The 13,729-nt window shown below is 43.6% G+C and overlaps 2 protein-coding genes across 3 annotated transcripts in view; both read left to right on the forward strand.

The window, feature by feature from the left end:
- The window catches only part of LOC146664350 (glutamate receptor ionotropic, delta-1-like), a 612,588-nt gene that overhangs the window by 217,824 nt on the left and 381,035 nt on the right, over window positions 1-13,729 (forward strand). The gene's annotated exons all lie outside the window — the stretch shown is intronic.
- Window positions 4,852-6,793, forward strand: LOC146664352 (zinc finger MYM-type protein 1-like). Its single transcript, XM_085417190.1, has 2 exons — window positions 4,852-4,953; window positions 5,155-6,793. Exons 1-2 carry the CDS (start codon window positions 4,883-4,885, stop codon window positions 6,728-6,730), a joined length of 1,647 nt encoding a protein of 548 aa, XP_085273316.1. The 5' UTR covers window positions 4,852-4,882; the 3' UTR covers window positions 6,731-6,793.

A 13,729-nucleotide genomic window follows, 5' to 3' on the forward strand; every position in this document is an offset into this window, starting at 1 on the left:
CGATTGCTGGCAGGAAAGTAAAGTTCAGACGTGATGGCTCGCTTTCTCCATTCTCTTTTTTTCTGCAAACAGATACATAATATCCTCATTTGATTGCATGGATATCGATGCCGAACGCTGCTCAGCGACTGAACTGAAAGCATGCGACGGTTTTCATTTACACGGTTGTTGGTGTGATTTCAGTGTTTTTGACTGCGTTACTTCTGTGTGTCAAAGAGCGGCAGGTGAAGTAAAGCACACTGAAGCTCCATCACAGATGAAGACGTTGACCTTTTAAAAAACACTGCGGAGAAAGTAAAGTTCAGCTGTGATGACTAAATCCAGAATTTATTTACAAAGTGAGAAACTCTTATTATCTCTCTCAGCCTGTCGGTCCTGTGTGACATATGAGGCGCGTGACGTTTCCTGTCTAGCCGAAGCTTTTAGCAGCTGATTGAAACAAAACGCTCCTGCAGCTTTTACAGCTGCAGGCTTGAATTACTGCTAAGATTTCATTTCGAATCAGCAATTATCAAAGTCAGTTGTACTTTATGAACATTAGGAACAAATTGGGTGATTTGAAGAGCCGGCCCACATCTTGACAGGTTTGGAAACCAACGAGTTTGTAGTGTGACCAAATGTCAGCTTAGTTTCTCGACAAGAGGCAGAATCTGTCAGCTACAGCCGCCTGTCATCTGTGGAGTTCCTCCCACACTCATGTCAAGTCTGCTTTTTGCCACCTTTCCCAGCATTTTAACACAAAGCTGATATTTTCCCTTCAAATCCTGTTCAATGCATCGGCTTAAAAGCGCAGCTTTGACTCAGTAATATCTATGGTGGACCGAGCAGGCTCGCACCTTTTCCTTTGTGATGAGTTTAGGACACCACACGTGCTGCTCTGGGCAGTAAATGAAGAGACTGACAGCTGAGTAAAAACAAGCAAACAAATAAACCGAAATTAAAACCAACATACAAAAAACACAGTATCATCTGCAGATTAATAAAAACCTGGATTATTAGATTGTAACTATCTCAGAAACCTGAGTTTAGGCACCAGGACCCTCCCACATGTACATTAGACCAGCGCTGCACAGCATTGTCAATCCTTATCTCTCCCCGTCTCACCTTTGACTGGCTGTGCTTCCCTGACCTCTGGCTTTTACTCCATACATGCTTTTTATTATAGTGAAATGAAGGTACGCTGGTCTAATGAGATCAAGAAAAGCTTTTGCAGGAAAACGGAGAACATTTAGTTCACTTTCTATTAAAATGCATTTAAATAGCACAAAATGACAACAAGAGACACTTCAAAGGGGTTAAAACTTTAAGGTAAAGACACTAAAATAAGAGAAATCAAGAGAATAAGAGAAACCCTCTATGAGCAAGCACTTGGTGACAGCGGGAAGAAAAAACTCAGTTTAGCAGAAAGAAACCTCCAAAGAACCTCGGCGAGGGGCGGCGATTGGTTAGGGGTGAAAATATGTTTTAAAGTGAGCGACGCAGTACGTCTGTGATCAATGTCTAAAAATGGCTGAAGATGTTAGTTAGGGCAAAGGAGCCTGGTTCTGCCGGAGGTTTCTTCCTGTTAAAAGGGAGTTTTTCCTTCCCACTGTCACCAAAGTGCTGCTCATAGGGGGTCATATGATTGTTGGGTTTTGCTCTCTATGTCTTATTGTAGGGTCGACCTTACAATATAAAGCACCTTGAGGTGACTGTTGTTGTGATTTGGTGCTGTATAAATAAACTGAATTGAATTGAGATCATAAAGACAAACTTCACACTGTCTTTCACTTTATTATATTTACTTATATTTGTGTGTGTGTGTGTGTATATATATATATATATATATACACACACAAATACATTTGACTACATCGTGGCACTGTTAATGTGTCTTACGTTTAGTTTGTTGGGACCTGGTCACCCTGATGCGTACACATTCATCAGATCTCTGCTGTAGGTTCGGGGTCATAATCTGCAGCAGAACAATCTTCAATGATGTCAAGTAATGTTAAATTCTGTAGGATGAGGCGTTGCTGGCGACAGTGAGTCCAGGTGAAATAGAAAATCTTCCTTCTCTGTTCTGTGTCCGATTTAGGTCATTAACAAGAAACACTTTTCATTTAGTTTCGAAGCTCAGGTGTCAAATTTTGAGAAGACGGGCGCAATAAATCTGTCATCGCAGCGCGCGAGGCTTCGGTTATTTAGAAAAGTGTCACAACTTGTCATATCTTTGTCTGCTGCTCTAAGAGGAGAGCAAAGTGTCGCACATCTACATACATCAAATGACAGGCAGCCTGTTTAATTTCCCCTCCAACAGAAAGCAGGAGCATTCAGAGGCGTGGTCTATGGGCTGGCTGCGGTGGGAGGAAGCACTGAAACGCTGTCCTGGCTGAAAGCAAATTTAGGTCACAAATTTAGGAAAGTGAAGAGGCGACAGCGTCCGTGTTTGCAAATTAACACACTCGCTCTCTTAGCTTATTACTCGGTTGAAACTGCAGAAGCTTCACAGCAAACACAAGCCCGACTTGTCAAACAACAGAGGGGCATCTTTCCAAAAGCAACACGTTGGCGTTCGGATCAATGTGACAACCTGCTCTTATGAAGTGTTTGTTGGCATTAAAGCTAAACTCGCCGAGGAGTGTTCAGCAATCTCAAGACTTTTCACATATAAACAAGGCATCAGTGGATCGAGCTGGCTTGAATTATTGAATGCTAAACAGAAGATGACACATCCCCCCTACAGAGACGCTGAATCATGTTTGGAGCTTGCTCTTTCTTCTTGTGTAACTCACAAACAGCCTGTTTTCTTCCGTTTTCTTCAGTTCCATTTCAGGCTGCCGGGTAAAGTGGCACCTTCAACTTTTTTTTAAAGGAAACTAATGCATAAGTTTACCATTTTCCCCAAAATGCATCAGCATCTCCTGCAAGTGTGATTTTATCTCAGTAGCTGTCCATCCCTCTGCTGCAGGCTGGCAGCACAGCGTTTCATTTTCAGGTTTCAGGTTTTGTTTTTAAAAAATAAAAAGCTTCCTGTGGCTTCATAACCTGTCATACTGGGCCAAATGAGAGGTTTTAAATAACAATTAAAAAAGTTAATCAAGAAATCAGTTTGCAGGTCGATCCACACCTGCGGATGATCTGCATGAACAATTGCACAAATAGCAAACTGCTTTCTTTGTAACAGCCAACAGGGGGCAGTGCTCCAGTTACAGAGAAAACTCCCATTGTATTGAAGTTCATGACATTATGGCTTTACCTCTCACCAGTGCTGTGACCAGTGGCGTCGTTAGGCCTATTTTAGGGGTGCTGAAGCCTCCCTAAAATATTCTTAAGCCCCCCTAAATAATTTGGTGGGTTTTTTTTTTTTTTTTTTTTTAACTTATTCGATTTTTTTTTTTACAGAACTTGCAGACAAATTCAATATAAAGATGCAGGAATATGAGTTTAAAGAAATAATAATATAAACCTGTCGCTATTCACACAAATATGATCATAACTCGGTTGGTCCCTTTCGCTTTACATTGTTAAGGTAGCGTCAGTGCTTCGTTATCCAATCCCTTCCAGTTGTTCACAGGGGACATCCACATGACTGAAAATCCAGTCCTCGTTTTCACTGCTACTTTACACTCCGCTCGTATACACCTGCAGAAACACTAGCGTGCATGTGGCAAACGGCAAGAAATCATGGATATACGCAAGTTTTTCAAGAAAGTAAGTCTTCATCACTGGCTGGTAGTAACAATTAGTTAGCTCCAGCTAACAGCAGAGAGTCCCATGTAAATAATGAACCAGGTGCTCCCCATTTTGTAAATAAAAACCTGGCTAGCGCACTAAGTTAAATTGTTAGCATAATGTTAATTTCTGTCACTCGTTTTAGCTCTGAAAAATCCAGCTGAGCTCATTCAGGTATGGTTATCATCAGTGGAAATAATAATAATCACTCCATCCCCATTAACCTGTAGGAGTCAGGGCAGAGGAGCACAGAGAGGCAGAGGGGAGAGACGTCTGCTGGAGAGGTGAGTCAAAGGATGGAGTCATTTGTGATGGAGACAGTCTGATTAGAATTTTATGGGACTCAATATGGATATGAAATATGAAACATTTCAGTCACGGTACAACATATAAGACCTGTTTAACTTGAGCTTTTATTTAGGAGAGTCAAGGTTAGAAAGTGGAGAGAGCAAAGAGAGAGATATGTATATAAGTCAAATTAGCCTGACTCACATATTTTTGAGGGTTCTATTTTAATATTACTTCAATTCAAGTAATTTAGTAATATTTTTCAGGGCTTTAAATTGCAACCATTTTAGTCACATGCGTGCTCAAAATATAATGTTTGTAACTTCAAAATATTTGGGAGCAACAAATTACTGTGGAGCGGGAGCAGAAGTCATGATATTAGCAATTTACATTACAATTCAGTATGTTTTAATGTATCTTGAAGGGTGAGGCAGAAGGAGTGGCTGAGGGAGAAAAAGGTCAACAGGCAAGTTCAAGTCAGAGAGAGCAAGGAGAGACAGAGGAGCTGCAGCAAATGGATCGAGAGGCAGAGGAAGATCAAGTTATTACAGAGAGAGGAGAGCAAACAGGCCAAGAGAGGGAAAATGATGAAGCAGCTGCAGCAACTCATTCTACTACAGGGTTTGATTTAGGTGACAAAGACACAGGGCCCAGACAGGTGAAGCTGAAGAGCTATCCAGCTGATACTTTTGGTACACAGAAGCGAGCATTTAACCACAGCTGGTTTGAAAAGCACAACTGGTTAGAATATTCAGTCAACCAGAATGCAGCTTTCTGCTTCCCATGTAGAGTGTTTGGCAAAAACATCAAACATGATAGTTTGGTCAGTAACGGTTGCAAGAACTGGAAGAAAGCTTTAGTCATCTTTGGCAAGCATGAGATGGCACAAACACATAAGGACAGTGTTGTTACATGGAAAAGCTACCAGGGAACTAGCAAACAGGGAAACGTTGCACAGATGATAGCAACTGCAAATGTGAGTGAGATAGTCGAAAGAAGAGAGTATCTCAGACGAATTGTTGCAGTCACCTCTATGTTAGGGAGACAGGGACTCCCTTTTCGTGGTCATGATGAAGGTGAAGACAGCCCAAACAGAGGGAATTTTCTTGCGTGCATGGAGCTTTTGAAGGAGTTTGATGCTTTTCTTCAAAAACATAATCCCCCATCAAATGCACAGTATATCTCACCAACATCCCAGAATGACATGATTGACTGTTGTGCCCAGGAAGTTACTAGTGTCATTGTATCTGAAATGACAAAGTCTAAAGTCTATTCCATCATGGTGGATGAGGCAAGGGATAAAAAGGCAGAGCAGTTAGCTGTTTGTGTCAGGTACGTGTCAGAGGGGGCAGTGAAGGAGCGTTTCCTTGCACTTGCAGAGATAAAATCATTTGATGCCCAGTCCATTGCAAATGAGATTCAGCAGCAGATCCAAAACTATGGTCTTGCAGAGCTTAAGTGTGTAGCACAAACATATGATGGTGCAGCCGTTATGAGTGGCTCCACTGGAGGTGTACAAGCACATTTTAGAAGGCTCCATCCTGAGGCTATCTATGTGCATTGTTATGCTCATCAACTCAACCTGGTTTTGTGCAATACTTGCAAGGCTGTCCCAGAGGCTGTGGAGCTTTTCAGCTTGTTGGAGTGTGTGTATTCTTTCTTCAGCACCTCCCTAGTCAATCATCATAAGTTCATGGAGACTCAGGCAAAGCTTGGATTGACAAAAACTGAGCTTGTGCAACTTTCAAACACTCGCTGGGCATGTCAGTTGCGATCAATCAGTGCAGTTCTTGAGACATTGCCTGCCATTTTGGAGTGCCTATCTGCAATTGGATCCCCCATAGCTGTTGGTCTCAGAGCAAAGCTCTACAAGTTCTCAGCAGTCTATGCACTACTGATGTTTCAGTCGATTCTGTCTGTAACCGAAGGACTCCACAAATTCCTGCAGAAAGAGACTTTAGACCTGGCAGAAGCTTTTATCTGCAAACAAGCTGTGTGTGACACACTTAAGGGCAAACACTCAGATGCATTTGCTACAGAGCTGTATGAGAAAACCAAGGCCTTGTGTAACACCCACAGTATCCCTGAACCAGGTGCCAAGACAAGGCACAAACAGAGGAAAATGGAGGATTTTGTCCTGGAGGCAACTGTGGGTTCACGCACTGAATTGAACAACTCAGACACATTGAAAAGAGAGTTACTTTTCCCTTGTGTGGATCGGATGGTTGGCGAGCTTGATCAAAGATTTTGCAGTGTAGATGCAGGGCTGCTAAAAGGTGTCCAGGCATGTAATCCTGAATCTGAGAACTTCTTGAGTGAACCACACTTGAATGAACTTGCAAAGCACTACAGACTTGACCTGAAAAAAGAGGAGGTTCTGGTGGCCAGAAACTTTCTTACCCGGAAAACAGAGGCTGGATGTCCACCCAAAAATATGTTGTCTGTGTACAACCTCCTTGATTCAGACATGTTTCCCTCTCTGAAGGCAACCATCCAAGTTGCCCTAACAGTGCCTGTCAGCAGCTGCTCGTGCGAACGGTCCTTTAGTGCACTGCGTCGGCTGCACTCCTGGCTGCGTCAAACAATGGGTCAGAAAAGACTTCACAGTCTTGCAGTCATGTCTATTGAAAAAGACACGCTTCAGCATCTGAGTCACAACAGAGTGATTGACCGATTTGCCACTCTTAAAAACAGACGTCATTCTTTGATGCTTCCACCCACCAAGTAACTGGTGATTGCAGCCAGAAAAATGTACTTTTTTATTTTCAGTTTTTTTCTTGTTATTGATGCAGCAAACACATTTCCTCTGTTTTTTTGTTGTACTGTATTATAAAGCAGACTGAAATAAAACAATAGATCTATTGGTGGCCTAGGATGTTTAATCTGTCCAAAAAAGTAGGAAAACAATTTCTCAGTCTTTGTTTTCTGTTTGTGAAATTTTGTGCTCATTCACTACGTTCGTTCATGTCGTGTGCATCTCTTGGGGGCTAAGCCCCCCCTGTCCTTAAAACCTAGTGACACCCCTGGCTGTGACATCAGTAAATGTTGTCTTGAGTCCTTGTCTTTTCTATTTTGGGTTATGCTCCTAGTCAGTACAGCAGGGCACGTGACAGGGAATGAGTACCTGGTGAGTGACTGGTCACTACTCAGTGGGTGTGCACTTCTGGTTCCAGGCGATATACCCGAGGCTTTAAAAAGCAGTCAGTTCTTATATAATTAGCTGATTGGATGAATGGACACACTGTTGGTTTGTTTTTGCTTCCCTTTTTTTCTAAGATGAATTTATGGCTCACGCTAGTTAAGCTAGCTGCTTGTTGCTAGCTCTTCTGCAACATTACCACACAGTTTGTGCATCCTTTGCTCACTCTGCCAAGCAAAGTGACGTTCATCTGCTTTACTTGGGTCTCTTTGCCAGTTATATGCAGTTTTATTCCACTAGAGTCTCAAATATATCGATATAACATACGTATAATAGACCTATATTCTGTAATATATCTATATTATTGCTAGAGCACTTCTGGATGGATGCAAACTGCATTTCGTTGCCTTGTACTTGTGACATGTGCAATGATAATAAAGTTGAATTCTCTTCTATAATCATGAGTTCTTGGACTGTGAGCATATCTTGCTTTGTTTCCCTCTGAAGGACATCTGTTGCCGTCAGTTTAGCTTGTTATGACGGTTTCATTGGTTTTTCTTGTTGACTCTTCAGTCGCTCGTTATCTTGCAGATATATATTGAAACACTTAAATTGCAATGCACTTTAGCTTTCAGCCCCCGTTTCTGGAACTAGCTTCTTCCTGTTAAAAGGGAGTTTTCTTTCCCACTGTCACCAAGTGTTTGTTCATAGAGGGCCATGTGATGAGGACTTATTTGATTGTTTGGGTTTTCATCAGACCCAACAACACCCAGCACGCCCCTGCGGGCGGTTTATCCTTCAAGCTCGGGTCCTCTACCAGAGGCCTGGGAGCTTGAGGGTCCTGCGCAGTATCTTAGCTGTTCCCAGGACTGCGCTCTTCTGGACAGAGATCTCCGATGTTATTCCCGGGATCTGCTGGAGCCACTCGCCTAGCTTGGGAGTCACCGCACCTAGTGCTCTGATTACCACGGGGACCACCATTACCTTCACCCTCCACATCCTCTCGAGCTAGAGGAGGAATGTTTCCACGGTATCAAACTGAATCAGGATAATGGCTGTCATTAAAGGCTTTCCTGAAGAAATAAGCACCCACGGGCGCTTGAAAAAGTGCTAATTGTTCAGATCGATTAAATCTAGAATGACAAAAATAATCTCTTTTATTATTGGAGGCAGCAGATGTTTAAATCCTGTCATCAGGAACAGAAGTAGTAACTCATTCATCTCAGAGCGTGGAGAGAAACGACTCGCGTAACAGATCTGTGTGGAACAGTGACTGGCTTGGACCGGTGCTCTTCTGAGACCTAGCTAACGACCGACTGGTGAGTCGCGCAGTAAAGCGACGAGCGTCGCCCGACGAGACCCAAATTGAAGCACAATGAAGCTCTTCCAGATGAGCCGTATAAATCCAGAGGACGATCCGTCAGGAGAAAACGAGGCCGGGATGGTGGAAGTACACAGCTCGTTCGTCTCCCATCAGCAGCAGCGTCGGCTCTCATTATTAACCAGCAAACAGCGGCGTAACCTTTGGTGTCACCAGCCGAGCGGGCCGAGGCCATCCATTAAAGCGACAGCAGCTGAGACGTTGACAAGCAGGAGTCATTAGCTTTGACAAATGGCTGTTATTATGTCACCTCTACTTACACAGGTTGTTATGGGGAGGCTGCATAACATGCTTATCAAATACCTCACAATGAATGTGTGAGTACGTGTAGATGTGCGTCACGGAAACCACCTGTCACGTCCGCGGATTACGTTTTGGCAAATCAGCAGCAGGTCCTCCCTCGTACCTCGTGCTGTCTCAGTTGGCAGATTGAGCCTGTTAACGTCAGTGTTTTTAAGGATGAGGGAGTTTCTGAGATGCACAAATGAAATAAATCTTGTCAAAATGAATCCAAAGAAGTTCAGTTGACGGGTGAGCTCTGCCTGATCAGGTGGTTCGTCAGAGTTACGTCTTCTTTAGTTCCTCGTTGGATTTACGTTTGCTCAAAACCAACATGTTGAATTCTCACAACCTATTTATTCATTGTGATATTTTAAAAGCGACGTGATTAATCAGGAAAATTAATGGCCTCTAATTAATGGCAGGTGGTCGTGAGTTGCTAACATAAGGGAAATCAACCCCCCGCCGCTCTGTTTGAGCAACACTTCATAACATTTTGTTAATTTTGGCGTTAAACGTTGAACAGCTGCTTCTCTTCAAGACATTAATGACGCAGACGGTCAATGAGAAGCTGCAGAAACTTTAGTCCTGCCATGTTTTGCCCTTCAAAAAATTCTTGCTTTGTAATTTCAATTTGATTTTGTTATTCCATCCATCACAGTGAAAATATGAAAATATGTCCCCTATTCATGCTATAAGTTGCTTTTTGCGTGAAGCAATAAAACAGGCCCAACATGCGTCTCTTCTATATGATGTCCTTTTCTTTCCTTTTCCTGTTGTTATGCCATTAATCATTTAGCAGAGAACTGTCAAAAAGTATTGAAAAATGCCACACACAGTTTGCCAGAGCAGAAGTTGCTCAACCAACAGCACCCGAGCGAAAAGATATCGACTTTGTACAGAGCGATAAACCCTATGAAATCCTCTGGAAGAGCAACAAGAGATTATCACAGAGAAAGACTGATGCACCATTTTTGTGTCTAAAACTTTTGAAATGAGTATATATCAGCTGATCAGCTCGCGTGGTTTGGACATGTGCAGAAGAGGAAGGAGGGGAAAACCACCCAGGAAGATCTCGGGAAGCTTGTAGTGAAGGAGGACATGCAGACGGGGTTTGGATGAGATGATTTCTGCAAGAAAGAAAACAAAACAGTCATAAAATGATGGCGAAAATCATGTCAGGGTTCCAAAATTACATTTAATTTAATCACGTGTTGACTTTAAAAGCTATATTTACTGATTTTAAAACATTTTATAGTAGAGCTTATTAAAAAGAATCCAAAAGTAAATCAATAAATGTATAAAACAATAGCTGGATGTGGTGAAGGCTGCACGGGTGAGCAGCAGGGCTACAGGCCTGGAACAGCAGGTGCTGTTTAGTGAGGGGCAATCGGTGTTACCTGCCGGCCTCAGAGGCACATGTTCTCCTCTCAGGTTGACCTATCAAACCAGTGCTGTGACTTTCCCCCTCCGACCCTCTCCGTGTCATACCGTGCTCGAGCTGAACACAACTGTTTGGGCTCTAAGGGAAGGCCGCTGTAACGGAGAGGTGTGAGCTTGGTTTCTGACTACAGTGAGAAGGAAAAATCGTTTGGAGGCAAAATCTCAGCTGCCCTCTATACAAGCCGATGTTTGTGCAGACGGCCCAGCCTGCACCGTCCTGTGGCAGCGCTCCCCTTCATACATCATGCTGTTGCATTTCTTGCAGCAGGCTATGCAGCCGCACACCAGAATAACATTTGCTTTATGAGATTCAGTGTAAAGAAGCAAGAATGGTAAAGTTTAAGGCATTAAGACAAACTCTCTGCTTACAAACCACCGAATCTGTGCTCACTGGATGATGATACTCTGAAATCATCGTTTTTGCAAAGACGCCGTCGACTTACACGTTTGGACGACGCGCCGCCTCCAGTTGGATTCTTTTCTGCTTCTCCTCAGTAGTTGTTGCCTCCCAGTGTTGCCCCAGAAAACATGAACTATACATAAAAAATGAATCATGTTTGGACTGCTTTTACAGTTTTACAGCACTTTGCTCAGTCCTGTCAGGCCATCTGTGTGTGTGTGTGTGTGTGTGTGTGTGTGTGTGTGTGTGTGTGTGTGTGTGTGTGTGTGTGTGTGTGTGTGTGTGTGTGTGTGTGTTTCTGAGCCAGCTACACAGTTTCATCCCCCAGAGGAGACGGTCATCCTCCGGTGCCCCGAGTCTCACACTTCCCCGAGTCAAATGATGATGACAACCGTAAGATTTAACCGTACAAACCGACCGCTTTTGTCGGACTGCTCACATTTCAGAGCCTGCATCAGCCAGAGCCACGTGGTCACACTTCAGCTGATTATCACTGGCATCAGAAGGTCCAGTCCGCTCATATCTCAGTTTTCATAACCTGTCACAGACATTTATTCCAGCTGTGATTTTCTCTTCCTTTGTTTGTTTTTTATCTCTGTTTTACCTCTGAGTCAGAAGTGCTTTATTCAGCAACCTCCACAAATGTGCAGAATTGTAACAAACACACACACACACACACACACACACAGCAGGGCCTCACTGTGTCAGCTGCAGCCATGTTGCTCCCATTCTTTTGTATTCAGTCGCCTCGTCCTTCAGGAAGCACAGTCCATCATCCAATAACACCCTGAGCTGCGTTCACATCTGCTTTCTGTTTGGCTGCGTTTCTGCTGAGTAAACAGAGCGTCGGTGATGTGATGAACGCCGTTCAGGTCTGAACTTTAGCCTCGGCGAGCAATGCAGACTGGAGGCCTGATTACCTACCAAACTAACCAGTTCACCTGGGTAATGAAGTGGCCGCTCTGACTGCTAAACAGCCACTAGCAGCCGATTGGTGCGCTGTTTGCCGGGATATAAGATATTCTTGTGTTTGCCTGGCGGTTCACGGTTCTTTCTTGTTTACAGCCCTGAGCAGCTAATTGAAATTCCAATCACGCTCCTTTCTCGCTCATATTCTAATAAATGCGTCTTTCTTTCTCTGTTTTTCGGTGCTGTCCCGCTGTGCCGGCTGTTCCTCCCGTGGCCCTCCTCCTTCTTCCTCCCCTTCTCGCTTCCATCGTTTGGATATCCAAGGTAAGCGAAACAAACGCACTCTCTTTTCTGCAGTAATTGCTCTGGTTGCAGTGCTGTCGTGTATGAGGAAAATTTGTGCTGCGTGATTAATTCTGACAACCAAGTATAGTGCTAACAAGAACATCCCTGGTAGCTTAAATGTCTTAGCCCAGCGGAGCCCTGGATCCAGCATGCCTGCTCACTGGGGTAATATTAAATGATGCCAGTGTTTGCACCAATGGCTTGACACTGACCCAAAGCAGTCCAGAGGCCAGCTAAAGAAAGACTTCAGGGTTAGCTTGCGTCACGTAGATGTTCTCACATGTTCACACTTTGTTTGCTTTGCAAGTGAGAGACGCTGTTAAACGATGTCAGAGGTCCACATGACTGAAAGGGACCGATTCTGCTCATGTGCACATTTGCTGCTCTAATGGCAAGAATTGAGATTAAGCACGGCCAGTTTCACATAATGTAAAATAATCTTGTCTGAACGCTCAGTTTATGATGTCATAAAGATTTCTCGTCACCTATGCACATCCCAGCTTCTGGTTGCCTAGGTAACCAGCGGATTAAGTTGCTCACTGGAAGTTGAGAAAAGTTCATCTCAGGCTCCGCCCACTTCCTGTCGCCTGTGGTTATTTCGCCTGTATTTGGTGGAAGGTGAGGAATATCGTTCACTTTCTGTGGTCTCTAGTTGCTACATCATTACCAGTGTGGACGCAGTTTAATGCGCACAGCCCTGTCTAAGCCTCAGGAACCTCAGCAGCCAATCCAAACCCTCTGTTTGCAAAGCACAGACACACACAGGAGCTGGAAATGAGCAGGACAGGTTAAAGTTGTTGTGTTGGACTCAGAGCTGGTCTTAATATTTTGTGGAAGGACACAGGCTTACAAAGGTGTTGCACATGGTTCTGTTTTAAGACCGCTTCCATAGTGAACCCCGTAGAAACGCCACAGTTTAACTTTATTTTAACATCTTCTGTCTGTCAGAGGTTCATTTAACACAACAAGCTAAAATGTCCCTTTGATTTGACTCGTGAATCATTTTTTCCAGCCAGAGTCCACAAACTGAGCATCACAGCGAACAAACAATTCTGCAAAAGCAGAACAAAACAGAGTGTTTTGTCCTCAGACAAAGATTTCATCAATTTCTGCCACATTGATCTGTAAATCGTGCACGTAAGCGTATCTTTGTGGCTCCGTTGGTGCATGCAGGAATGTGGCTGTGCTCGGTCTACGGTCACAAACCAGCAGCTTTCTACAACTTCTCTTCTTTTATGTGTCGGTTGTCACTTTGGTGCTTTTCAGTGTCGCTAACTATAAACTGCGCCTGTCAGAAGGTCATTAAACACTTTAGAAAAAGGTGTTGAATGCAGCTTCTTTACAGCGTGAGGGTAAACGATGATCATTAAGTTAAGATGGCTAAATATCCCTGTGATGGATTGCCCATATTATCCAACATTCAGCTCTCTGTGAGATGATGTTTTCTCCCCGCACACTAAAATGAAAAGAAGCTAAACGTAGGCAGTTGTTCTTAAAATCACATTGAGTCAAAGCTGCCTCGGGATATGGGAATCGCTCCTCTGTCAAACTTTCATTAGCTGATGTGAGTGCATACAGTGACGAAGGCAGGATTTTGTTTAGCGTTGTTTATTTCCCCTTTTCATCACTGCTGCTTTCATTCTAAGGCTGGTGTAAATTCATTCACACTGATCTGATGAGTCAGATGTGGGATTCACACCGAGGTGGCTGTAGCGTGCAGCGGGGCGGAGCAGGCAGCTGAGATTAACTCATTCTTTCGCCTCCTCTTTATCTCTCACTTTCCTATTTGCTGGAATTGTTTCTGTGTGAATTATCCTCATACTCGTTTAAT

The sequence above is a fragment of the Rhamphochromis longiceps genome, linkage group LG8 (assembly GCF_057381845.1).
Source record: "Rhamphochromis longiceps isolate RC_006_pf linkage group LG8, R_longiceps_female_GT1.1, whole genome shotgun sequence".
NCBI classification, from domain to species: domain Eukaryota; kingdom Metazoa; phylum Chordata; class Actinopteri; order Cichliformes; family Cichlidae; genus Rhamphochromis; species Rhamphochromis longiceps.

Bases quoted from the DNA above. Each gene is read 5' to 3' on its own strand.
- LOC146664352 (XM_085417190.1), top strand. From the start codon at position 4,883: ATGGCACAAACACATAAGGACAGTGTTGTTACATGGAAAAGCTACCAG. The intron at 4,954-5,154 runs TGCACAGATGAT...TTTTCTTCAAAA, and splicing joins ACTAGCAAACAGGGAAACGT to ACATAATCCCCCATCAAATG.